The sequence below is a fragment of the Suricata suricatta genome, chromosome 8 (assembly GCF_006229205.1).
Source record: "Suricata suricatta isolate VVHF042 chromosome 8, meerkat_22Aug2017_6uvM2_HiC, whole genome shotgun sequence".
NCBI lineage: Eukaryota > Metazoa > Chordata > Mammalia > Carnivora > Herpestidae > Suricata > Suricata suricatta.
The window spans coordinates 124,067,070-124,094,054 of NC_043707.1; the positions used below are offsets into that span (position 1 = coordinate 124,067,070).

The following is a 26,985-nucleotide window of genomic DNA, read 5'->3' on the forward strand; positions in this document are numbered from 1 at the left end:
CGGCCCCGCGGGAGGTGCTCGGGGCCTCCTGGAAGCCCGCGGCCCCGCGGGAGGTGCTCGGGGCCTCCTGGAAGCCCGCGGCCCCGCGGGAGGTGCTCGGGGCCTTCTCCGAGGCGGTGGAGCCGCGGCCCCACTCCTTCTCCCTCTTGATCTTGCTGCTAGGGCGGTCCTGGCTTCTCGGTTTCTGGAACATGTTCTCGGAGGCGGCAGGAACCGTAAAGGGTGGCGGCAGATGAAGTGCGGCGGCGTCAGGCGGGAAGGCTCCCTGGGTGCCACGTGGAGCCGGGCAAGTCTTAACAAAGGTCTCACCACAATCTTAAGATGGTGACCGAGCGGCCGTTTTGCTGTGGGTTGGAGAAAAGCACCTGCAACGACGACCCTCACCCTTCACCTGCAGACCTGGAATCTAACCGTTCTCTATTTATGATGCCTCTTTTATTGTATATTAAAGTCTTCTGTAGGAGCGCCTGGGTGGCTCAGTTGGTTAAGCATCCGACTGCGGCTCAGGGCATGATCTCACGATTTGCGGGTTCCAGCCTCCCGGCGAGCTCCGTGCTGGCAGTGTGGAGCACACTTGGGATGCTCTCTCTCCCTCTCTCTCTCTCTCTCTGTCCTTCCACCACTTGCACTCTCTCTCGCAAAATATATAAACTTAAAACACTTTTAAATCCTGTGTAGACACTGGTTGGTCTCTTTTTTTTTTTTTAATTTATTTAACTTTTCTTACATCAATCTCATGTGATTTTGCAGGTTGCCTAGTATTTGGTGGGGCAAGTCCTCCATCTCTATTCTTTTTAAGGTTGTCTTAACTTTGTTTTTTTTAATTCTTTTAGAATAAGTTTAATGAGTGTATTGTAAAAAAAATATATAGCTGGAATTTTGACAAAGATTCCATTGCATTTAAAATTTGGGAAAAATTTGACATTCCTAAAATATGAAGTCCCATTTAAAAGCATGCACTTAAATTATCCATGTCCTTATTAGAGTGTGAAAGTTTGTTAATGCTGATGTATTGCAATTATGAGTGTTATCTTATTGCTTATGTTTTGGTCATTGATGGTGTAAGGAAATGCTACTGATTTTTCTAAGTTATTCTTATATTCTCTGCTGAACTTTTGTAGATTCTAATAGTTTTATCAACTTGGCTTTTTCATTCATTCAGTCAAAAAGGCCCTTCTGATGCCCCAACCTCAAAACTGTGCTCCTTAGATAAATTGATAAAGAAATTTTAATTCACAAACCTATCCTTTAATCAGGCTCCAAGTCAAGATTTTAGTAGAATGCTCCTCTGAATGTTCCCTGGACAGCAATGCAATGAAACACTTTTGGGCAAAGGGGCTCTGCAGCGAATTAGATTTGATAAACACGGTATATCCTTTTGGAGGGCCAGAATTAACAAGTTAAAAAGCTTCTAGAAGCACTGCAATACAGAAACTGTTCAACCTTCCAGGCATTTGGACCATAACCTTTTCACAAATAACATTACTATTCAGATACCTAATCTACAACTTATGTTTATACCTTCTATGTCTCAGAAGGCTGGGGGATATTTAACAATATTGAGATGTTGCTCATGCGTATAAGAATTTTAATCCTTTCTCCTTCTAGATTAGAACCATATTATGATGTGTTCAGAGAAGGCAGAGGGGATTTCTGCCCACTCCTGCTGTCTAGTTAACATGTGTCTTGGTGATAAATTGTACTCTGACACATACACTGTTAAATTTAACTTTTAAGTCAGTGTATTTTTAATTAAAAAATTTTTTTAATGTTTTACTTATTTTTGAGAGACAGAGCATGAGCAGGGGAGGGGCAGAGAGAGAGAGAGAGAGAGACAGAATCCAAAGCAGGCTCCAGGCTCTGAGCTGTCGGCACAGAGCCTGATGCGGGGCTTGAACCCACAAGCTGTGAGATCATGACCTGAGCAGAAGTCAGACACTTAACCGACTGAGCCACCCAGGCACCCCAAGTCAAGTCTATTTTTATGAAGTAAAGTACTTAAACCTTTATTCTTATATTTCCTATTCTGCATTAATAAATCATTTTAATCCTCAAGTTATGTGCAGTGGTTCTAAAACTTGCGGTTTTAGTCCAGGAATCCTTAGCTCAAGTGCAATCTCACAAGACCACCTTGTATGTGGAATGCAAGGTGCAAGGTCCCAGGAACCTGGGAGCCTGGCTCCCCCTGGAGGCAGCCCTGAGGAACAAAGCTTGGAAAAGCACCTGTTAAAGGAGAAACATCTGGAACTAATCCACTTTTAGTTTTACTGAAATAAACAAAACACTTGGGAATTCTAAGAACCTTTGAATCCTAATACTCTTCTCCTGAGAAATTAAAGATTTCAGTTTAACAGAGGAGGAGAGCATGGTCCACCTAAACAGAGGCAGGAAACTATGGTTCTAGTCCCAGGTTGGCTACCATCCAGATGTATGAACTGGGCAATGCCTCTTGGGCCATTCGCACGTGTGGGGCTGTGGAAGCCACTGAGTATAGACTGGTGTCAGGAACGGTCCTGCTGAGCGCTCCTACAGGATGGACGCCCTTCTGGTCCTCCCTTTTCCTTCACTCTCTTCAAAGGGATTGGCTGTTCACTTTTTTTTTTTGGTAATCAGTTTTACATTAATCTTTATGTAAGATTTCATTGGAAGAAAGTATAGTTCTATGGCTGAAGGATGCGTATATATTTAATCACTGCACTAGATAACCTTTACAGACATTTTTAGCTTCAGCATTTGGATTTAGAGGGTTGGTTTTTTTTTTAAACCAAGACAGAAAATAAGCCTTTATCTGGAATGAATCATTTTTTAACTCAGGATAAACGCAGGTAAAAACTCTTCTTGGTAAAGAACTCAAACCATTGTGGTTATTTCCAGAGTCCGCAAGAAGTCAACACCTTTAACTGGCATAGCACAGGATTAACTTTCAACTGGAATCTGCTAGTTAGAGTAGGCTCCACACCCAACACGGGGCTCAAACTTACACCCGCAAGATCAAGAGTCGCCTGCTCTACCGACTGAGCCAGCCAGGTGTCCCCGTGTAGATGATTATTTATCAAAAATAGTACAAAGAACTCCATTCAATGCGTTGTTTTTTTAAAAACCCTAATTTTATTTTTATTAGCTTTAAAAACAAAACTTGTTACAAGTAATCACAAGGATTCCAAAAAACTGACATTCTGCTTTTGTCACTTTGATAGGACAAGGTACGTTTACATGTCCTAAAAATACAGGATAGCCAAAGGGGACAAATAACGAACTACCACAAACGACAGACTGTCACTTCAAGCACACTAAAATGCGGAATACATGTATATAAATTACTGACCACTTTTCGGAAGTACAATGAATATTCACTATAATTGACAGTGCCAGAAAAGCAGTGACCCGGAAGGTAACACAAGATCAGAAACACGTTCAGATAAAATAGTAGCCCAATGCCTGGGTTCAATGGAGGGAGAAATGACTGGAAAATCTTTAAGTTGGAGGACATGCGCGCTGCAGCAGAAACGTGAAGCCCTCTGGTCGGGGGCCCCCACCCTGGGGTGACAACCAGCAGGAAGAGGATGACGGGGCCACATGAGTAGCCACCTTTCTCTGTCCACAGTCCCCAGTCTGGGTAGGGAGCCCGGGCACTAAATAGGAAACCCTACAGGAAGCACATATCATCTGCAGGGAGATCTTCCGTTACCAAGATTACAACGTGATTGAATTCTGCTTCAAAAGGAAACACGGTTTACAAGTGAGACCACATGTCTAATGTAGTGAAAGTTCTTTACACTTTTGTTTAAATGGATGGAGACACTTTGACTCAGTTCAACGCTCATTTTTCTTAAGCTTGGCTGGATACTTCTATTTTGAACGTGACCATTTTTATGATCTTTTTTGGTCGGTAAAACAGCAGTTGTGATTTCCTGTTGCTTTGTGGCTTGTGTGTTTGGTGATAAAAACAACGCTCTTCAAGGCATTGGCATTTTCCCGATTCACGGTTAAAGACACGATGGCGTCCCAAAGATGATGCAGCCGTACTGCAAGGGGAGTTTGTAAAGCAAACGGGCATTTGTCGAATTGTTGAACAAGGTTCATAAGCCTGATTGTCCAAATTTAACTTTTTAAAAAGTGAGCTTCTTTTATAATGGACTTCTGTCCCAGCCCGGAGGAAGGAATCCACTCATGTTTTGTTTCTTTATATTGTCACACGGGTAAGTAATTTGTTTCCTATTGTACAGAACGATGCAAACGCAGGTGTGGAAGCCAGGAGCACGGGGAGCGGGGGACGGAAGGCTGACCACGTTCACCTGGGTGACGGGTCTGACCGTGGACGCCTCCGGAGAAAAGGGGGCCACCAGCAGACCGGGAACTCTGATGCACCAAAGGAGGTCATACAGTTTCCACTGCTTAATTATGTTTGAGATCTTCCCTTTTAAGAATAAAGCTATGGTCTGTAAGAGTCTCCATAAAAACAGGGAGCACAGGTCAGTCTTCAATCTTTTACGAGCACTGGGTGACAGCCTTACTCCACCGCAAACGGTTTCCAAATCTGATGGGATCTCACGCTGCTTTATCAGAGTCACATCTCAAGTGGGACTGTTTATGTTTTAATCTCGTTACTGCTCAAATCTAGGAAAGTCCACACAAAGCGTCAACATCATTGCCGGCTACCAAAATGACATTATTTAAATCGATTCCAATCCCAACAGTATGATGATAATGGAAATTCTTTTTCCCTTTTTTGTCCGTTTTCTTATGACAGAGTTTCATTGCTTCCGAGGGTCTCTAAGAGGCCCTACGCACGGAAAAAGTAGAAAAGGCCCGAGCGTGGGGTCTGGGGGTGCCAAGCTCGTTCCTGCGAGCTTTGACACAAGACGCATCACCTCAGTTTTCTCACCTGTGTCACACGAGGAGTACAGCACGTCGTTTCCAAAGCCGCTGTCAGCACAGTGGTTCAGATTCACTTTCTAACACAACAGTTTTCAGAGACGGAATCGCCGGGAGTGGGAAACAAAATGGCCATTTTCTAAAAGAACGACAGTGCTGTTCCTGCCCGTCTCCTGGCAGCTCTGATCCAAACACTCCATGTTCTACTTGAACCCTTATGTTGAGCTTAAAAGTTCCTGGGAGCGTCTTCCCAGGCTTTCAGTTGTGTGGATGGGTTTAGTGTATAAAATCTCAAGAAGCAGACAGTAAGATTAGTGTGCTCTCCTCCTGCTCTCGGCTCCCCAAGGAAGGGAACTGTTCTCACCCTTTCTGCCTGTTAGCACCTTCAACTAGTCAGTACTCACACTAGCACACTTTTTAAATGGGCTGATTTCTGGTTTTATCGGGTGGGTACGCAGCAAGAACCTAAAACATAAGAGCCAATGCAATTCTGTTAACTGTTCTTATCAAGTGCTACGATTTTCCTGTCCCTCACAAATTGGCTTTTTCCCTAACACGTAGCATCATTTTCTTTCCTCACAATGCTCTAAGTAATTTGATTCCCGAGTAGAAGTCATGATTTCTAAAGAGCACATGGCTATCCGTTCAATCTGAGTAATAACTCAACTTCAGAGAAGAAAACTGTAGCTAAGAACACGAGACTCATCTCGTACAGGACGGTTACATGAGCTGGATATAAAAATAGCCAAAAAAGGGACAGAGACCATCATACTTGTTGAGAAGCTGGTTAATTTCACAATATTTAAAAGTTAATGGGCATTTAGTAGTTTTTCTTTCAGCATTCACCTTATGGAACTATATTAGAGACAACGAAAATATTAATGTTCTCCATTCAGAAATGTTTAATATGTATTAAATAATAAGTATTTTGTATTTGATATATATTTTATATTTCTTTTTATTTAAGTTTTTCATCAATTTATTCAATACTCTCAAAAAAATAAGAACAGAGAAAAAGAGAATATCAGGTAATTTGCACTGCTTGACTTTAAGAACGGGTTATAGAAGTTAGGGATAGACCACTGGAAAGAAGACCAGGAAAGCCAAGCTAAATAATAAAACCTTATGGATTCCGATTACTTAGAAAATTATAACTAATAAACATTTCCTAAAAGGAAATTCTAAAATTCCCACCTGCTGAAAACACACACCTTTCCCAACTTACAGGGTCCATTCTGCAATGACAAGTGCAGACAGGTAAGATTGAAAACTGGCAAAATGGCAAACTGAGAATACAAAGTAAATTCATCAAGTGGCTGTCAGCTAAACTGCCAAACAACGATCTGAATTTAATAAACTGCTTATGGAATCACAAATTTCAACTGAATTTATACTGAACCTTGGCAGTGGCGGGCATCTATAAATGAAAGAGTGCATCATCTCAGAGTGTCTGAAGGCAAGGAAAATATAGAAAACTTTCTTTTTGGCAATCTGGTTTAAGTCCTCAGAAATAAATTCTCCATAGTAAGAACCTCTAAACCACAAAAACATGCTACCAAAAATGTACGACACCCGGCAGGAATTTCTGTGCTCTCCTCTCTGTGTGGGGGCAGCCTCCTTGGTTTATTGGTCCAAACTCCCATGTGCGGCCCCTTGCACATTCCAGGGGGCTCCAGATAATCCGACACACGGAGGAAACAGCACCGTGAACAGAGATCAGCAGGGCCACCTGACCAAAGCAGAGTTTTCTTAGTTATGAGACATTTCTAAAAAGGGATTGCAAAGCCTGAACAGACCAGAGAGAGTGAAAAAGATGGTTGCTTCTGCCACCCAGGCGCCCCAAGAAAACCCTTTATTCTAGGACCTCACACATCCAACTATCCACTCCTGAAACCAAGTAGGAATGATTCTGGGTATAAAAGCCAGGGTATAAAAGACTGCACCAGAAACAAAAGTCTGACTATCTGAGCGATCTCAACTTCCCCCATCTTTCCCTAACTCAGATAAAAAGATTATGTGCACCTTTTCTTCCAAAGCAAACTGGAAAGTGTTTAAATAGGCCATTAAAAAATGGTCTTTGGAAAACCGTATCAGTACCTTTTCTAATTTAAAGTCAATGAAACACACACACACAATAAGTTTAACATTGAAAAACTCAACAGGTGGCTAAAGACAGCTATGCTACGGGCTAGCACATGGTCACACACGGGAGGTCACACGAGCCAACAGAGGTCCTCATGAGTCAAACTCACTGGTGTTATGTCCTGCTTCCAAAGCAGCAGCTCTTTCTCTGGGAGGGACGATGCACTAGGAACAGGGGTCAGCACCTCACTGTCCTCTTGAAGGGACAGTAACAGGGAAGAGAGTCACACCCACGCAGATTTGGACCACGTGATTCCAATGGTCAAAGTGAATTTGGCATTTCCTCCCCAAAGCTAAAGAAAAAACTACTTGAGAAAAATGATTCTCTACAAATTACTCTATCTTTCAGATTTCTTTCCGTGCAAAAAATGTCACGTATCTGGAGGAACAATTGACCTTTGATCCACAGGTAATAGCTGGAAGCCACTAAGCCATTATAAAAGTACCCACACCGGACTATTAGCATTGTAAGACTATTTTTACATTCATAAACATGGTACTGAACTCGGTGACTACAGCTTCAGTTTCTGGGTGCCCCATGCTGTATGCAATCAGGGAAATTAGCATTGCTGGAGGGAGCCAGGAATCAGCCAAATTTCCTAATTTGCTACTGCTGAAGAAATGGGCAAGACCTGCGACATGCTGGGGGCCGATCCTTTCATTCAAGTGCTGTTCGGAGTATCTGTTAAAAGTGTGACCCGGTAAAACCAGCCGCTACCCTGTACGGCCATGTCTGCAGCCCAGGTGTGGGGGCAACACACCGCGCCCCACTCACCCCCAGCCTCCCCCCGCCACGGCATTCGCGCCAACGACCGGCAAGGCGGCAGAGGGGCACGGATTTCCGGTGCCGAGCCCCTGAGGGCAGCTGCTTGGCACCGAGACCGGGGGCCTCATGGCGCCCCATCGAAGGTCTGGGGCTCACTCAGTGCTGTGGCTGGAGGTTCGGGGCGCCTCGTCTGGGTAATTTTCTGTTTGGGGTTTTTTGTTTCTCCTTGCTCTTCGGTTTCACTGTCACAGACGTGAACCACCACGCTCGGCGTGGACTCCGTTCCTGCGTGGAGCTCGTATTTCTCGCCTATGGAGGGAAGCGGCAAAAAGAGGGGTCTGTCTCCTGAAACGTCTTGTTCCACCCGGTTTGGGCATTAGAGATGTGAAACCCGAAGCTTCTGACACAGTTTTACCCTTGCCAGAAACTAGGTGGTGAGGGCCACTGAGGTCTTGGGAGTTAAAATGGAAATGCTAATTACTGTTCTAAGGACAGTAGGAGTGAATTGCTTAGCCTTAGAATGGCTTCGGTTTTCCTGTGGCTTTCCAGCAAGCCCTGTATTATTTTTTTTAATTGTTTAAATGTTTACTTTTCTGAGGGAGGGAGAGTGTGAGCAGGGGAGTAACGGGGGAGAGAGGGAGACACAGAATCCAAAGGAGGCTCCAGGCTCTGAGCCGTCAGCACAGAGCCCGACGTGGGGCTTGAACTCCTGAACCATGAGATCATGACCTGAGCTGAAGTCAGAGGCTTAACCCTCTGGGCCACCCAGGCACCCAAAGAAAACCCTTTATTCTAGGACCTCACACATCCAAAGTATAACGTATAATGTCTAAAACAACACTTGGCCTCCCCTCAAAAATGCCTCTCGTTTACCTTTAGAAGAGGTGTAACATTATCATAGGTGGTCAACCAGCAATGGCATTGATTTCTTATATTATTTTAAAGAGGAGAGAAATCAAAGGAAAAGAAGAAATGAAAAATAGAGAAGAATTTGGAAGGAATGGTATGGTAGTGCTACCAATTCCTTGAAGTAAGTATTCAATGTAGAAGTTGTCTGTCTGGCACTTTGATGGGACAGGGGGGAAGGTAACTGATACTTGCTAACAGCTTGTTATGTACAAGTAGAATCTGCAGCAGTTAAAACTGCGGTTACATTTATTGAGTATTATGTATATATCATTTAATCCTTATGCTGAATCTACAATGAAAAGCAGCTATTATGATCGCTACTTTAGATGAGGAAACAGGCTCAGAAATTGGAGTTAAGTGGGGCGCCTGGGTGGCTCAGGTGATTAAGCGTCCGACTTCGGCTCAGGTCAGGATCTCATGGTTCCTGGGTTTAAGCCCCATGTCGGGCTCTGTGCTGACAGCTCGGAGCCTGGAGTTTGCTTCGGAGTCTGTGTCTCCTCTCTCTCGGCCCCTCCCCTGCTTATACTCTATCTCTTTCTGTTTCTTAAAAATAAACCAACATTGGGGGAAAAGAATAAACTGGAGTTAAGTAACTTGCTGAAATCACAAAGTTAGCAGGGCACTGGCTGGTTCAGTCAGTGGAGCATGTGACTTTTGGTCTCAGGGTTGTGAATTCGAGCCTCACACTGGGTGTAGAGATTATTTAATAAATAAAATCTTAAAGGGGCACCTGGTGGCTGTCGGTTAAGTGTCTGCCTTTGGCTCAAGTCATGATCTCACAGTTCCTGAGTTGGAGCCCTTTGTCCAGCTCTCTGCTGTCAGCACAGAGCTCACTTTAGATCTTCTGTCCCCCCTCTCTGCCCTTATCCTGCTTGCATGTGCTCTCTCTCAAAAATAAACATTTAAAAAAAAATTTTTTTTAATGTTTTATTTATTTTTGATACAGAGAGAGACAGAGCATGAGAGGGGGAGGGGCAGAGAGAGAAGGAGACACAGAACCGGAAGCAGGCTCCAGGCTCTGAGCTAGCTGTCAGCACAGAGCCTGACACGGGGCTCGAACCCACGAACGTGAGATCTGACCTGAGCCGAAGTCGGAGGCCTAACCGACTGAGCCACCCAGGCGCCCCAAAAATAAACATTTTTTAAAAAAACCTTTTAAAAAATCACAAAGTTAGCAAATGCTAGAGTTTGAATTTTATCCCCTACTCTGATCGTGTTGCTACCAGCTGGCCAGAATATAAATCGCTGAACATGGCCTTTAATACACAAGTTCCTCAGGTTGGGATGCCTGGGTAGCTCAGTTAGTTGAGCATCAGACTCTTGATTTTGGCTCAAGTCATGATCCCAGGGTGATGGGATCCAGCCCCACATCGGGCTCTGGTCTGAGTGTGGAGCCTCCTTGAGATTCTCTCTCTCTCTCTCTCTCTCTCAAAAATAAAAAATTGGGGGGGGAAAAACAGGAAAGATGAAAGTCTGTTACCTGGTCCCAGTTTGGAAACTGCGCAGAGTAAGTCATAATTTATAACAGGTGTCGCGTCCTCCCCCTGTTTCCAGCCCACCGGAGGCGACGCGGGAGGGGAGATGAGGAACTGTTTGGCCGGCTGGGGCGGCAGTAAATACGACTTGTCCCGTGTGTCACTGGACATCTGTGCCTGTGGGAAGGATGGAGATTCTCAAAACCAGTTTGCAACGGGGCTGTTTCTTCCTCTTCCTCTTCAGGCCGTTAACACTTCCTCGGAGCGCGGGAAAGCTTCTCGCCCACGGCCCGCACCTGCCAGGGGCCGCGGCCGGGCCCGTTTAGTTTACCCCGGAGCCCACCGCACTGCGTGCTCAACCGCTGCATGAAAAAATTAATAAACAGATGATCCGACAATGAAAGGTAACAAACCCGAATTCCAATTTTGGAAGAGAGTCGGTCATATCGTCTCCACCTCAAGCAGCTCCACTGAGAAATAACCTGACAACTCTCAGTTTTAAGTTTCATCTGGGGTTTGAGACAACAAGCTGCTTTTTTAAAGTTTATTATTTTTGAGAGAGAGAGAGAGAGAGAGAGAGAGAGAGACAGCGGGAGAGGGACAGAGAGGAAGAAAGAGAGACGATTACAAGCAGGCTCTACAATGTCAGAGGGGACTCTGCAGATCATGACCTGAGCTGAAATCGAGAGTCAGACGCTTAACTGACTGGGCCACCCAGGCATCTCCCCTTCTTTTTTTTAAATTTGCAAGTTAAGACCAAGGGGGTAAAATATCGGTTGAAAGTCAGCCCACTTAATACATGAATAGAGGTCTAAAGCCTTTACGTCATCAATTCCTCTGAGGAGAAATTAGTTTCCGAGTCCCACCAGTGGGGATTAGAAGCGTAAGCACTTCTGGTTCATGGTAACGCACAGGCTCCCGGAAACGGCCTCGCCACCCCGCCCTCACCCGTCATCCCTAGGCTGGCAGCTATTTTCGGGGGTGGGGTCTCCTCTGAATCACACAACACGGAAACGGTTTCAGAGATGATTTCCTCAGTTTTCCCAAGGAGGTCCCATCACGAGTGCCATCCTAGATGCATGGGAGAAAAGTTAATCCACTGATCTTAAGGTCCCAGGGCTTGGGGCGCCTGGGTGGCTCAGTCGGTTAAGTGTCCAGCTTCGGCTCAGGTCATGATCTCGCAGTTCGTGGGTTCGAGCCCTGCATCAGGCTCTGTGCTGACAGCTAGCTCGGAGCCTAGAGCCTGCTTCAGATTCTGTGTCTCCCCGTCTCTCTGACCCTCCCCGCTCGTGCTGTCTCTCTCTGTCTCTCAAAAATAAAAATAAAAAACATTAAAAAAAAAAAAAGGTCCCAGGGCTTCACCAGTTGAGAAATGGTGCCAGAAAAAGGAATTCCTTTAGCTATCAGTATAAGCAAAACAGAGTGAGGAGGGAAAATATGCTTAATAACTATTTATATAGCTGTAAAATGAAGGAAAACTATTTTTCCATTACTTGCTGCTTGGGATCCAAAGACCTCTGATGTCATAAGCAAGAAAATGGAGAAGGGCCGGTGCTCTGGGATGGAGGAAAGGAAGCGCAAGGAACAGCGCCCAGTGCGCACGGAGTACCTGTGCAAAATACAGCTTCAGCTTCTTCCCGCCGAAGTCTCTGTCATTGAGTTCTATTCGCGCTCTTGCTGCCGCTTCAGGCTTGCTGAAATTTATTCTGACTCTTCTAAAGCTTTTGAACAACTGAAATGTCACTTGGTCATCATAGACAGTGAAAAGTGCTTCAAATCTCTCCTAAAAATTGAGCCGTGGGGCAGGGGGAATGGGGAGAGGGGGAAAGAAGGAAAACCTTTAGCAGAAGGAAATTTAAATAACTGAACATAAGTAACAGGATGGAACTCATGATTTACCATTTTCCCCAAAAAGTCTACTTTTACTGCAGGTGTACACAGGCATCCCATTGCCATGTACTAAATTTGCCAATTTGCACCTATTTTAAAAGTAATTAACTTTATTAAACATTGCATAGGTGTGAATTATTAAATACATGCATGTAAGGTATAAACAAAGATCTAAACACACGCCATCACAGAACAAGAACACGGCACTGGTTGCAAGTCCCCCCTGAGTCAGTCTGGCTTTTCCCAGCCCATCTCTTTTTCTTCCTTCAAAATAACCATTTTTGGGTTTTGTGCTTACTATTCCCACACTTTTCTTAATGGTTTCACGTTTATTTGTATCCTTAAAGACATAACCACATTGCATGTGCACTTCTGTAACTTCTTGTGAGCTTGTTCCCTTACGTGAATTTTGTTCCTAAAATTCTTCCTTGTTGCTGTCAGTCATTTTTTCCTGCTGCTACGGAGGATTCCACGGCAGAGCCACGCCGTGATGTACCTAATGCTGGCAGAATCCGGACTGCCTCATATTGTCTGCTACAGGGCTGCTGGGAACCTTCTTGCACACATCTCTTGGTACCCAAATGCAGGACTTTCTCTGGTGGACCTACCTATAAGTGGAATCCCTGGATTCTAGAGTTGGCACATCTTTAACTTCAGTAGAGGATGCCAACTACTTTCCCAAAGGGTTTGTACCAGTTTACTAAGAGCAGACATGTGCTATAGTTACATTTTGCCAACACTTAATACGGACTTTTTATTAATGGGAGGTAGGGACTTGGAAATGGGCTCTGATGTTGGCTATCATTCATATTTCTCTGAAGACTGAGGTTGAACCTCTTCTCATGTTTATTGGCCATTTGGGACTCCTCTTAGTGTGATATGCCTGTTTATACCTTTTACCCATTTTTCTCCTGGGTTGTCTTTTTTTTTAATTGAGTCATGGAAGTTCCACAGAGATACTAATTCTTTGTCAATTAAATGGGCCATTTATGTTTTTTTTTCCCCAGCTCTTTCTAGTGTGTGTGTGTGTTTGAGAAATAGAAGTTTTAGATCTGCACATTACTGAATTTATCCATTTCTTCCTTTTGTGTTTACTGTGTCTTAAGAAATCCTTCCAGGGACGCCCGGGTGGCTCAGTCAGTTGAGCGTCCAGTTCTTGACTTCGGCTCAAGTCATGATCTCAGTTTGTAGGTTTGACCCCTACACCTGTGCTGACAGCACAGAGCCCGTTTAGAATTCTCTCTCTCCCTCTCTCTCTCTCTGCCCCTCCCCCACTTGTGCTTGCCCCCTCTCAAAATAAAAAAAAAAAGAAGAAATTCTTCTAAACTCAGGTCATACTGACGCTCTCCTGGATTGCTTTCTCCAAGTGTTATGGTTTTACCTTTGACGTTTAAGTCTTTCCTCAGCACAAATGACTTTTATGCATGAGGTGCCCCACCCACGAGCGATGACTATCATTTTTCTATCACTCTAGATTAGACTGTATTTTCTAGAGTTTTATATAAATGTACTTTTTGGGGGGAAGGGTACTTCCCAGCTGTATCTGGAATGCAGTTACCTGAGATCTAGCTTCAGTGGAACATTTTATACAAATAAACCTTTTAAGTCTTTCTGGGTGTTTTTTTTTTTTTTTTTTTTTTGAGAGAATGAGAGACAGACAATGGAGGAGGGGCAGAGAGCAGGGAGAACAGAAGATCTGAAGCAGGCTCCAAGGTCTGAGCTGTCAGCATAGAGCCCGACATGTGACATGTGGCTCGAACTCATGAACTGTGAGATCATGACCTGAGCCAAAGTCAGACACTTGACTGACTGAGCCACCAGGTGCCCCTATAAATGTACCTTTTTGATGTCACCGGCTTTTAATTAGAGGACTTAGTCCACTGTTGTGATTACTGATATTTTTGGATGTCTACCATCTTATTTTATCTACTTTTCTCAGATTTTCTAGGTTGATATGCTCTCCTTTTTGGCTTTCTTTTCAATTTATTTCTTTCTTTTCCTATTTACCCACTCTGGATAGAATTTCTATGAATGATGCTAATAACGTGCATTTAGCACCTCCTTCATTTATTTTTTAATGTTTACTTATTTTGTGGGATAGAGAGTGCTCACATGTTAAGAGGGGAAGGGCAGAGAGAGACGGAGAGAGAGGATTCCAAGCAGGCTCTGTGCTGTCAGTGCAAAGCCCAATGCGGGGCTTGAAACCACAAAATGAGAGATCTTGACCTGAGCCAAAAAAGAGTCAGATGCTTAACAGACTGAGTCACCCAGGCGCCCCTCAGCGCCTCCTTTAAAGATGCATAATATCCTACAGCCACAGTCCCTTGGTTACAAAAGCACAAGAGCAAAAGCTTTATCTCAGGGTTCATTTGGGAGTATGTAATTCTACCAAATTAGCATTTTTGGTAAAAAAAAAAAAAGTTAACTATATGTACAGTAACTTTTGGTAACTTTCGGTAAAAAACAACTGTGTGTGTGTATGTGTGTATCCTAAATGTCTGAGACAAAATAGAGCAGTAAAGAGGGAGTCATTCTCTGGGGCTGAGGAAAAAACAAAGGTTCTATCCCACTTGTTAATAAATGGTAATAATAAAAAAAGCCTAACTTCAATTAGTGGATCAACAACATTAAATTCTCTCCACTGGTCACTTTTATGTAATTCAGTAAGTGAAATGTGACAAAACAGACCGAAGAAACTGTCCACACCCTAAGAATGCGGTACCTTCAGGCTCGCCAATGGTAACATAATAAAGGAACCTGTACTTTAGCTTTGTTTGAGGTGTATGTGCAGATCCTTCAATTAGTCGTTGCTACTGAAGTAAAACCGTTTGTTAACTTCTCTCAATTTGAACATTTTCCTACTCCTTTTCAATATGTCTCCAATTTGACAAAATATGAAATGATTTGTGATCAAGTATTTATTCTTCTAATGTTCAAATAGCCCTTGTGATTTAGAAAACATAATTTGCTTCAAAGTTACATTATTTTTGTTCATTCACTTAAAAAATACATACATTAAGGGGCACCTGGGTGGCTCGGTCAGTGAGCATCTGACTTTGTTTGGCTCAGGTCATGATCTCTTAGTTCATGAATTCGAGCCCCGTGTCAGGCTATGTGCTTGGAGCTCAGAGCTCTGTGCTCAGAGCCTGGAGCCTGCTTCAGATTCTGGGTCTCTCTCTCTCTCTCTCTCTCTCTCTCTCTCTCTGCTCCTCCCCCAATCAGGCTCGGTCTTTCTCTCTCTCTAAAATAAACAAACTTAAAAAAAATTAAAAGGGCGCCTGGGCGGCTCAATTGGTTAAGCATCCGACTCTTGGTTTTGGCTCAGTTCACGATCTGGCAGTTTTGTGGGTTCGAACCCCGCATGGGGCTCTGCACTGGCACTGTGGAGTCTGCTTAGGGTTCTCTGTTCTCCTCTCTCTCTACCCTTCCCCACTCACACTGTCTCTCTCTCGAGATAAATAAACTTAGAAATTTTTTTAAAAAACATATTAAGCAACCAACTGTATGTTAGACCTTATGCTAAGTGCTAGATTTCCAATGTACCACAGGTTGCTTCAAAGGGAGGTGAGCTTTAAGATCAATTCTATTCTTATTTACTATATTATTTCTACATATTAAAGTAACATGGGCAACTTAATATTAGGAAATAGTAAGGATTTTTATACAACACATCGGCTTTTACAAATAAACATGAACATGTAAGTATATGAAATACTAATAATTATTAACACTTCCAGGCATGTTTTATAGTTTTCTCAGTATCCATTTTAAAGATGGTTGGCTTTGGGGCACCTGGGTGTCTCAGTCAGTTGAGCATCCGGTTTCAGCTCAGGTCATGATCTCACGGTTTGTGGGTTCGAGCCCCACGTCGGGCTCTGTGCTGACAGCTAGCTCAGAGCCTGGAGCCTGTCTTCAGATTCTGTGTCTCCCTCTCTCTGCCCCTCCCCTGCTCATGATCTCTCTCTGTGTCTCAAAAATAAATGAATGTTAAAAAAATTTAAAGACGGTTGGCTTTGTCACTGTTTTAAAAAACCGAACTGAGATTTTGTCAAATTACATTCCATTTAATTCTTGGTAGATGCGCACATTTTGAATACTAAGCAAGCATTCAAATTCCCACATCAGACAGTTAAGAAATATCAATACTGAAGGCAGTGGAAATAAAAGCCAAGAACTAATTAAGCACGGCCTATGAAATATTAGTGTTTTGTAATTCTGTACATTGACCAGTTTCCCTTGCCAAGGGTAAGAGGACCATATATTCATTCCCAATTCCCACAAAAATGAATTTTTTATAGTTACAATAACACACTATCTTGCAAACAAAACAGTTACCCCCCCCCCCCGTCACATCCTCCTATTTCCTGTCAAGACATTTTTTTTCACCCTAGAAATATATTGTAACTGAAAGTAACAAGATGATAACAATGGGTTCTATGGATCTCTCCTAGACTCAAAGATCTGCAAAAGTATTCAGAATTACTAAAAAAAAAAAAAAGCCACGCAAGGGCTGATTAGTAAGCTTTTTCTAAGTTTTGTTAGTTCTCTCTCTCTCTCTCTCCCATTTTCATGGAGTATAATATAGTTTAGGAAATGTGTGACTTCAGGGGCGCCTGGGTGGCACAGTTGCTTGGGCGTCTGACTTTGGCTCAGGTCAAGATCTCAAGGTTTGTGAGTTCAAGCCCCATGTGTGAGCTTGAGAGCTCAGAGCCTGGAGCCTGCTTCGGAGTCTGTGTCTCCCTCTCTCTCTGCCCTTCTCCCACTTGTGCTCTTGCTCTCTCTCTCTCTAAGATAAACATTTAAAAATGGAGGGGGGGCACTTGTGGGGAGAAGCACTCGATGTTACATGGAAACCAATTTGACAAACTATTATTAAAAAATAAAAATAAATAAATAAAAATTTGACAAGAAATGTGTGACTTCTAACTGTGATGTGCTGTAGAGAACACAAAAAACTACCACTGTTAACTTTTAAGGAACAACGTTAAGAGCCCCTGGCTAGTAGCTCCGCCCCTGGCTGGTAGCTCCGCCCCTGGCTGGTAGCTCCGCCCTTGGGTGAATTCACAGGCTGATTCCTGACCACCCAGCATTAGCACAAAAGGGGTTTAGAAGACTGCTGACAGGAGGTCATCTATCAACACGGACTGAAAATAACTTGCGACAAACAACTCATTCAGAGACACAATTCTCTTTAGAATTGTTTTAGAAATAATTCACTTTAATGCGCTTCTGAATTCTCAAGTGATATAGAATTAACACCATCCCGTTAAAGGGCATTGCTTGCACCTTTACTTCTGATATGAAAATGAAGACCCCATAGAATCCAAATCACCACTGACCATTCTGTTCTTCCAGTGGGGTCTTGGTGTCCCCTGGGGCAGTACCACATCTATAGGAGCAACACAAATAATTCTGCCTGAAAACCAGTCCCCGAGGCTTTTCCTGCTGTGTAAGTTTTCCACAAAATATAGACCGGAAGCTGCCTTCATACACTGAAATCACCCGTGCAATTAGCAGTAAAAATGACTACAAATACCTTGCACCTAAAATACGCAAGGACAACATGTAACCGGCAGCTTTCTTGTGACCTCAAGAAAAGTACTTTCCAGCTGAGCGGCAGCCATACAAAAATCACCGAGAGAGAAGAGCAGAAAAGGTCTTGGGAGGAGGTAGGTTTCAGGAAGTAACAGATGAAGGTGGCAGCTAAGTGTGTATTTCTTGACCTTACTGGAAATACCACTGCCCTGTCCCCTGCTCCCCATCCCAGAGCAGAGAACGTGACGTTCATCAATTTCACAGAAATAATTTCAATAAATTATGAAAACGATCTTGCTGCACCCTGTTGCCTTGGAATAAAAAAGAGCCCAAGAGGCCCACCACTTCCGTCCATTAGGAAGGAGAAGGAACAATTTCACTGTTGAGAGGAAGCGATGCTTTAACCTACTCAGCTGTGAAATTATCTTCGGAGTCCTACGGCAGAAAATTTTTCACGTTTTATGTCTGTCTGTAAATCTGAGATAGCAAATCCCGTCTCTCCAGCAGGTTCACGGATGTCAGAGATCAGGCCCCCGTGTCCGCCTGGGGAAAGGGGGCTGCTTTGGTTCTCCTCAGCATCACTGCTGATTCAAACAGTCAGAGGGACGGACGTCATTGACCAGGATAAAAAGCACACACGCCCCTGGGTATGGTGAACTTGAAACTGATCATGTGAGCACTTGTAATATTCTGGGCCCTAAACTCAGAAGTGCTAGAGGGGAGCAGAACACCCAGAAAACTTAAACACCTTCTATAACTTTGGCCTACGGTGTTCATGTTGCCTTCAACACCTTTCCAGGTCAGAAAGAGGCAGGAAACTGAACTAAAATTCAAGAAAATAGGGAATACTATCTGTTCAGTATTGACTTTTAGGTTTTAATGGTTCATATGTTTACAAATACATCCTCTGCCTTTATTGGAATGTAAGTTCTTAGAGGACTAAGATCCCACCTCCCTCCCAAATCCATAATATCTCTTACACCATGTACAAGAAAAGTAGTCAAACCAGTGATAAATCATTTTTGATGGTAACAAACTACAAACTGGTAATAGGGTCGGGATGGAAATATTCTTGATGAGTATCCATTACATGGGCCGATCCTGTCGAAACCTACTGCACATTTAAGATCTCTACATTTTACTGTAGGCAAGTCTTACCAAATTAACAACAAAAAACAAAAACAAAAAGAAAGGAAGAGGGAAACCAGGAGGCGGGCTGGGACGAGTGGGCAACCGCGGCCAGCTGTGGAGGTGGACGCGGGCCCTCAGCCCTGCCGAGCACGGCCCGTCGGGGCCAGAGCCTTGCACACGAGTGTCAGCCTTCCACCCGGCCGGGAGCACAGCAAGGCTGCTATTTCCCGTCTTCACCTGGGGCAACACACTCTTGGTCGTTCCTGGTAATTCTGATTATGAAAAATTTTTTTCTCTCCCACGGCTCGTTGAAAAAGATGCCTGACTGCCTTTATAGATGTGCGCCCAACGCAGAGGTCATTTGTCTGGTGCTCAATCACCACCCTCGAGACACCCAGAGAAGAGTCTGCCGCTGAAGGAGGGGAAGGAGACCCACGAGCACACTACCAAGCCAGGGGGCCCTGGCAGTGAAGCCGATCAGGGCAGTCAGGGCCTCTACCAGGCGGGGCTACCCGGCCACGCCCGTTCCCTCAGTTTTCGAGTTACCGAGGTGTCGCACTCAATCAGGGCTACTCAGATGATACCTGTAGCCCAAAAGGAAACAAAAGCACTTTGCATTTGGCTTTTCTGGGGGAATGTCTATTGAAAAGGCACGATCTTTGAAACCCTCGCTGAGAGCCCGTCCAGTGAGATCCCAGCTCGTGACGGTCCCCCGGCAGCAGCAACGGCCTTTGCTGCCTAGTTGTTCACTGAACAGAGCAGAGACAGAGGAGCAGACTGTAAGGCCTCCTGGACGAAAAGGGCGGGTGGAGCCACCTTGGGGAGAGAGCAGACAAGAGGAGAAAAGCAGAGAATTCTGTCTCGCTCCGCATGTCTCCTCCCACCCCGACAAGGCCTGTGCGGCTGGCGGGCACCTCGAAGAGGCAGACAGGTTACAGGCGGGCATCACCCAATCCGAGGACTCAAGAGGGCCCACGAAACATTTCCGGTTTGTAAGCTCATCCAGGTCCTCGGGCTCAAACATAGTTTTTGATCCAAGATGCCAGGGGTGAGAAAAATCACAAAGGTGAGTTCTTTCCCTGAAAGCCATGTGACTTTCCCCAGGCCCAAGGGAAACTGTCAGTCCCCCAGACGGCGGTTCCAAGTGCCCGGGCTCCAGCTGTATGATCGGGATGGTACACTCCTGCACAAGGAGACCCGTGCCTCTGCTCTCCAGCCAGGGGGTCCAGGTGAATCTCCACTTCCTGTCCTCTTCTCCCCATTGACAAAGTAGGAGAGATTAGCGAAGCCCAGGTGCAACTTGAACTTCATATCTAGTCTCAGGCTTCTATCGAAGTCAACATGGTGGTCTCCTTCCTGTGACTTTGGTGACGGAGCACTAGCTCTGATGAGCATACCAAACACTCCTCTCCAGCCATTCCTGAGGAACACAAGCTCTCTGCTCCCTAGCCTTTCTCATGGATGTAATATTCCTTCTTCATCCAGTTAACAGAGACTCTTCACATCTTCAAACATGAGACCACAAAAGGAAGACCTCAGGCACAGAAGCGATCTTGAAGAGGCAACCACTGCCCCAAACGGGGACAAGTCAAAGCAATGTCAGTTAACTGGTTATGACCAAGGAAGAAGCATGATCTCACAGTTCGAGCCCTGCGTCCAGCTCTGTGCTGACAGCTCAGAGCCTGGAGCCTGCTTCGGATTCTGTGTTTGTGTGTCTCTCTCTTTGCACTCCCATGCTCATGCTCTGTCTCTCTCTGCTGCTGAAAAATACATAAAAATGCTACCAAAAAAAAAAAAGGACATTTACAAATACCTCTCACAAGATAATGACTAATTACAAGAAGGAAGAATTACTCGACAGTGGACACACCTGGAAGACTACCCTCAAGGGCTCAAAGTGAATTTCGTTGGTAATGGGACAAATGGAAATCTCTCCCACGGACAGGACACAGTGAGAACAGGGCATCACTTCTGTGGTATTCCTGCCAGAGACGCACAGCCTGGATCCAATCCCAAGGAAACATCTCACGAACCGGAACCGAGACACGCCACAAAATAACCAGCCTAGAATCTTAGGGCGTGAACACCTACAAAGACCAGGGGAGACCAGAAACTCTTCCAGACTAACAGAGACTAAAGGGGCCCGGTGGCTAAATGCAATGCGTCACAAGGAGCTGGATTTTTTTGCTGGCGAATTGTGAATGGGGTCTGAGGATTAGAAGGGTGTAATAAACCATGTTAATTTCCTGAATTTTGTGTTTTCTCCCAGGAGAAGGCCTTTGTTTGCAGGAAACACATATCTTAGTAACGGGGTGACAGGCACCACTGTTGGCAACTTCCTCTCTAAATGGTTCAGGAAGAAATCAGTTCTTCATACGCCCAAACCAGCAAAAATATTTTGATAAGCACTTCAAATACATTGTACTGGTTTATCCACTTATACACACACACATGCATACACAGGTTACAGAAATGTCTTGCTGCCCTTGTATCACCCGTGAAACTTGTAAAATTAGAATGTAAGTCAGATGAGGACATAAACAGAAAGGACATGGTTGCTAAAATGAAGTAATGCGGCTTCAACATAAAGGTTGGGGAGCACTGGCATCCTGACCCTGTAGGGGATCCTCCTAGTCTCACTCAGCTCATATTGAATGAACAGCAAGGCTCAAAAGCTGGGCTCCGTGCCAGGCAGTGTGGGGAGGACATGTGACCACCCCCGGCAGGCCCATGCCTGAGCTGTCCCCACCCTGGGAGCTCCGCTTTGGACAGATCAGGAACACTCACAGCGTGATCCAGCTGTTTCTTAGAACCTAAGAGCTTTGAGTCCAGCCTTGACTTAGGGAAGAGCAGATCTTTCCCAACTGAAATGAGATTATTAGGAAAAGAAACAAAACAAAAAACACCTTTGATGCAGTACAGGTGCCTCTATATTTTGAGAAAGGTACACTATATGGCACTCTGACTATACATACACATCAGAGAAAGGTTAAATTGTTAGGATAGGTTTCAGTTAAATGATAGGAAGCCAACAATGACTCATTATCATTCTGGTTCTTTCTCATTATGCAGGTCTCAGCTCACATGACACTCCTTCAGAGGGGCCTTCCCTGACCGCTCCAGTTAAAAACGACCACCGACAACTCCGTTTTATTTTGTTCACAGTACTTGTTACTACCTGAATTTCTTATTCACTTGTTTGCGTGTTAATGTTCTTTGTCTCCCTACGCTGGCCCCTCGTCTTGTTCACTGTGGTCTCCCTAGAACGTGTGACTGTGGGTGGCACAATGCTCAGTAAACACTGCACACATGAAGCAACACGAAGCGTGGAATCTGTAAACCAATGATCTCTAAGAACATGACAGCTAGCCACCTTATCATTCAGTGATGTCTTGATACTGCTGGTAATTAGGATACCTAATGACCTAACGAAATGATTCAAAATCCTTTTTAACTCTTGGTTTTCAGACAACGTACTCACAGCAGAGACTACAAATATAATTGAAGGTAACTGGAGATAGCACTTTCATTTCAAAAGCTCCTAAGATATTTGAAAATCCCTAAATGTTATAATATACTGTGGTGTGTGGTCTCAGGACCCAGTGTGAGTCCACGAGGTTTGCTACCAGCCCAGGAAGGGTCTAGAAACACTTTAGTACGTTTACATTGCTGTGACCTTCTTCCTGCATTTTACAAAAACATCAGTCTGCGATCATTCGGAGGAAAAACCTGGTCCTCCACGAAGCACTGAATTTGAGAAGCGTTCATTTATAGCTGATCCAGAAATTCATTAAAAAGTTACAAACATGTTAATGACCAGCCTGGCAGAAATGTTAAATTCTGAAAATAGAATGCACTGGTAACACGGTGGCGCAGTGGGAACTCTCTGATGTGGCCGGCAGGAATGGAAACGGGTACAGCACCTTAGTGACCATTTGCCAGTAACTGCTAGGACGGAGGAAACGCAGCCTTATGAGCCAGCGACATCAGTCCTCGCTACATGCCCTGAGGAGCCCACGCCGTGTCCCTCACTATACAGGACATTCGGCATCGCTGTTCCAACAGCAACCTATCAAAAATAACCTCAATATCCAACGTAAGGAGGGGTAAATAAATTATGGTAATTTTGTAAATCAGGATACTGTATAGCAAGTGAAACTATAGATTTCAACACAGTTTAGTCCTACAGCTAGAATATCGAAAGAGGAAAAAGAACCTATACAAGATGCCATTTATATATAAAATTAAAAGTAATGTAAAATACTATGTATTTCACTAGTGTTTTACAGTTTTTTAGCACACAGATCCCGCGTGAACTTTCTTAGATTGATACTGCGACATTTCACGGTACTACTTTAGAAGGTAAAGTGTTCTAAATTTCAGTTTCCAAGTGTTTACGGCTGGCACATACATGTACAGTTGATTTTATATATTGACCTCATATCCTCCAATCATCCTCAACTCACTTATCAGTTCCACCCGTTTCTAAGTTGATTCCTTTCTAATCATGTCAACTGCAAATCGTAAAATTTAAAAATACAGTTGACCTTTGAACAACCCGGGTTTGAACTGTGTAGCTCCACTTACATGTGGATTTTTTGGGGGATACAGTGTAGTAGAGTACATGCATTTTCTCTTAAGATTTTCATATTTTTCTAGCTTGCTTTATTGTAATATAGTATATGATACAAAATAACACAAAAACTATGTGTTGATTGACTGTATTATTGGCAAGGCTTATAGTTAATTTTGGGGGAGTCCAAGGTTATATGCAATTTTCAACTCCATGGATGGTCAGGGCTCCTAAGTCTAGCACTGTTTTAAGGCCGCAGCATACATACATATATAGTATTAAGTTGAGCCACAGGGAATGGACTATTTGATTATCTGACCTACAAATACAGCAATTTCATTTGGTTAGGCTTAATAAACAGTAGAAATTGCATGGGAAATCATAAACATGGAGTTTAGGCTAATGGTTCTCTGTGGGAGGAGACACGGGTTCAATTAGATCAGTAAAATTTTATTAGCTAAACTGGGCAGGTAAATGGAGTTTCTTTAAATTAGTCTTTATCCTCTTTGTAAAGCCTAAAAATTACCCTTTAAGAGCTTGGGATAGATTCTTCACACAAGATAAATAACCAAACTTGGCAGTCATTCACCTGTGTCTTACCTGGACACCCTGGGAGAGCCAAGGCCAAGGCAAGGGCACACACAGAGTCTCTTTCGGGAAGTGACTGCACAGGACAGAGTGGGAACCATGAAACGGAAGGACGGAGGGCCGGTCCTCCTTCTGTCCAGGTTGTGTTACTGAGCTGGTCCAGTCCCCTCTTGTGGCCAAGCAGTGATGATGTGGCCAGGAGCCCTCAGAGAAGGCAGGGAGAAGACCCTCGGAGTTGGCTTCAGTGTCAGAAGAAGGGAGACTTAGTCACCGGGTTTAGTCTCCCGCTGGCCAAGGGCTGCCCTGTGGGATGTTAACCCCCTCACATTTCCATTTCTGCCCAGGCATCGGCACCACTGAGCAACTCCACACAGGGCAGCAGAGAAACGCTGTGACGGACCGCAAGGCACCTCCGGGGTAGCAGTGAGGTTGCACCTGCACACAGCTGGGGGCTCCAGCAACAGCCGGCATGAGAAGGTGGGCCGAGATGGTGTCCAGTACGTATGTGCACGCATATTATGCACACGTATGTACGTGTGCAGATATATGTATACATGCTTGTGCATATGCGTGTATGTGTGTATGTATATATATATATATAAACATATTACAAAGAATGTTAAACTCAAGAAAGATGGGTTATCCTCTAACTTTTTAAAACGCATTTTTATTGTGGCAAAATACATAAAACATGGAATTTACCAATGTAACCATTTTTTAAGAAGTGTACAATTCAGTAGCATTAAGTGTATTTATACTGTTGTGAAACACCATTATCCATCTCCAGAACTCTTCCATCTGCTCAAATTAAAACTCTGTATGCGTTAAACTGTAATTCCCCAAGCACCCTCCCTCCAGCCTCGGCAACTGCCATTCTGCGTTCCGTCCCTGGGGGCCAGACCTCCCCAGCTCTCTTGTGTAAGTGAAATCCTACGGCACGGATCCTCTTGTGCCTCGCATTTCACTTAGTATGTCTTTCAAGGGCCGTGCATGTTATAGCATGCATCAGAATTTCATTTACTTTCAAGGCTGTATGATATTCTATTGTAAGTATGTGCCCCATTTTTTTTAAAGTTTATTTCCTTATTTTGAGAGAGAAAGAGTATGAGCAGGGGAAGGGTCAGAGAGAGGAGGAGAGAAAGAGAATCCCAACCAGGCTCTGCGCGGTCAGCAGGGAGCCCAAAGCGGGGCTCTAACTCACGAGGGAGGTCATGACCTGAGCTGAAACCAAGAGTTGAACGCTCAACTGACAGAGCCATCCAGGAGCCCCATTCTGCATTTCATTTATTCATTCATCCATCGGTGGACATTCGGGTTGTTCCTACCTTCTGACTATCGTGCATCATGCCTCGATTAACGCTGGTGCACAAATACCTGTTCCGAGTCCCTGCTTTCAATTCTTTGTCTATCTATCCAGAGGCAGAACTGTTGGATCACAAGGTAATTCTGGGTGTAATGTTTTGAGGAGCGGCCATAGTTTTCCCCAGCAGTGGCACCATTTCACACTCCCACCAGTGGCGCACAAAGGGTCCACGTTCTCCACGTCCTTGTCACTTACTCTGTTTTTGACAGTAGAGTAGCCATCCTAATGGGTGTGAGGCGGTATCTCATCATGATTGTGATTTGTATTTCCCCAATACTAATGACGTTGGGCATCTTTTCATGTGTTTATTGGCTGTTCATATATCTTCTTTGGAGAGATGTCTGTTCAAGTCCTTTGCTCATTTTTCAAATGGGTTGCTTAGTTTTTGTTGTTGATTTCTTTATATATCCTAGATATTAATCCTTTATCAGTTAATATGATTTGAAAATATTTCCTGCCATTCTGTAGGCTGCCCTTTCATTATGGTGTTTTTTGATGTACACATTTTAAATTCTGATAAAATCCAACATAATAAATTTTTTTCTATTGTTACTTGTGCTTTTGGTGTCATATCCAAGAAATTATTACCAAATCCAATGTCAAGAAGATTTTCCTCTGTTTCCTTCTAAGAGTTCCATAGTTTTAACTCTGACATTTAGGTCAATGATCCATTTTGAATTACTTTTTATATAAGGTATACGATAAGGGTCCAACTTCATTCTTTCACTTGTGAATATCCACTTTTCCCAGCACCACTGCTGAAAAGACTGTCCTTTCCCCATTGAATGGTCTTGGCAGCCTTGTTAAAAATCATCTGGCCGTGCCTACAATGGTCATTTCTGGGATCTCTATTCCATTAATGTTGGTCAATGTCTGTCTTTTTGCCAGAGCCACACTGGCTTTTAAAAAGAGTTTTATTGAGGTAGAGTTAACACGTAAGTAGCACACTATTCTGATTACTGCAGCTCTGTATTAAGAGAATGTATCTTTTTTTTTTTTAATGTTTACTTTTTTTGAGAGAGAGAGAGAGACAGAGCACGAGCAGGGGAGGGCCTGCCCTCTCGTGAAAGAGAGGGAGACACAGAATCCAAAGCAGGCTCCAGGCTCTGAGCTGTCGGCACAGAGCCTGAAGCTCGGCTCGAACTCACGAGTCATGAGATCATGACCTGAGCTGACTGAGCCACCCAGGTGCCTCAAGGGAATGTATCTTCACATAATAAAAGCCATATATGCAACCCCACAGCTTGTCATATATACGCCAGGAGGAAAAGCTAAAGCCTTTCTTCTGATATCAGGAAGAAGACAAAAATGCCCACTGTTGCTACTTTTATTCAACATAGTATTGGAAGTCCTAGCCAGAGCAATTACGCAAGAAAAATAAATAAAAGACATTCAAATTGGAAAAGAAATAAAACTATAACTATTTGCAGATGACATGATATATATAGAAAACCCTAAAGACTCCAAAAAACAACAACAAAAAACTCTGTTAAAACTAATAAACAAATTCAGCTGTAGGATATAAAATCAATACACAAAAATATGTTACATCTCTTACACTTGTAACAAATTATCAGAAAGAGAAATTAAGAAAACAATCCCATCAAAAAAGAAAAAGAAAGAAAGAAGAAAAACAATCCCATCTATACTTGCATCAAAAGCATAAAATACCTAGGAATAAATTTAACCAAACAAGTAAAAGACTTGTATACTGAAAACTATAAGACATTAATTAAAG

At 43.8% G+C, this 26,985-nt stretch overlaps 3 protein-coding genes and 1 long non-coding RNA gene across 6 annotated transcripts in view; 1 reads left to right on the top strand and 3 right to left on the bottom strand.

Annotated features, from left to right (window-relative positions):
* Positions 1–468, top strand: part of LOC115298078 — a 25,067-nt gene extending 24,599 nt beyond the window's left edge. The window contains exons 4-5 of the long non-coding RNA XR_003911588.1: positions 15–53; positions 93–468. This is a non-coding gene — a long non-coding RNA (uncharacterized LOC115298078). The remainder of the gene's footprint in view (positions 1–14; positions 54–92) is intronic.
* Positions 1–624, bottom strand: part of LOC115298077 (non-structural maintenance of chromosomes element 3 homolog) — a 1,546-nt gene extending 922 nt beyond the window's left edge. Inside the window, exon 1 of the mRNA XM_029946435.1 lies at positions 65–624. Within this exon, the coding sequence (XP_029802295.1) occupies positions 65–193 (129 nt within the window). The 5' untranslated portion in view covers positions 194–624. The remainder of the gene's footprint in view (positions 1–64) is intronic.
* Positions 1–26,985, bottom strand: part of NCMAP (non-compact myelin associated protein) — a 94,955-nt gene that overhangs the window by 63,318 nt on the left and 4,652 nt on the right. The gene's annotated exons all lie outside the window — the stretch shown is intronic.
* The window catches only part of RCAN3 (RCAN family member 3), a 36,147-nt gene continuing 12,238 nt past the window's right edge, over positions 3,077–26,985 (bottom strand). Inside the window, exons 3-6 of one of the 3 annotated variants that reach the window (XR_003911587.1) lie at positions 11,777–11,950; positions 10,173–10,344; positions 4,886–8,092; positions 3,077–4,617 (exon numbers count right to left, since the gene is read on the bottom strand). Coding sequence is in view for 2 of the 3 variants with exons in the window: in XM_029946430.1 (XP_029802290.1) it covers positions 7,908–8,092; positions 10,173–10,344; positions 11,777–11,950 (531 nt within the window). In the remaining variant the exon portion in view is untranslated. Of the gene's footprint in view, positions 8,093–10,172; positions 10,345–11,776; positions 11,951–26,985 lie in introns of all 3 variants that reach the window. The other 2 variants (XM_029946430.1, XM_029946431.1) reach the window with 2 other exon arrangements.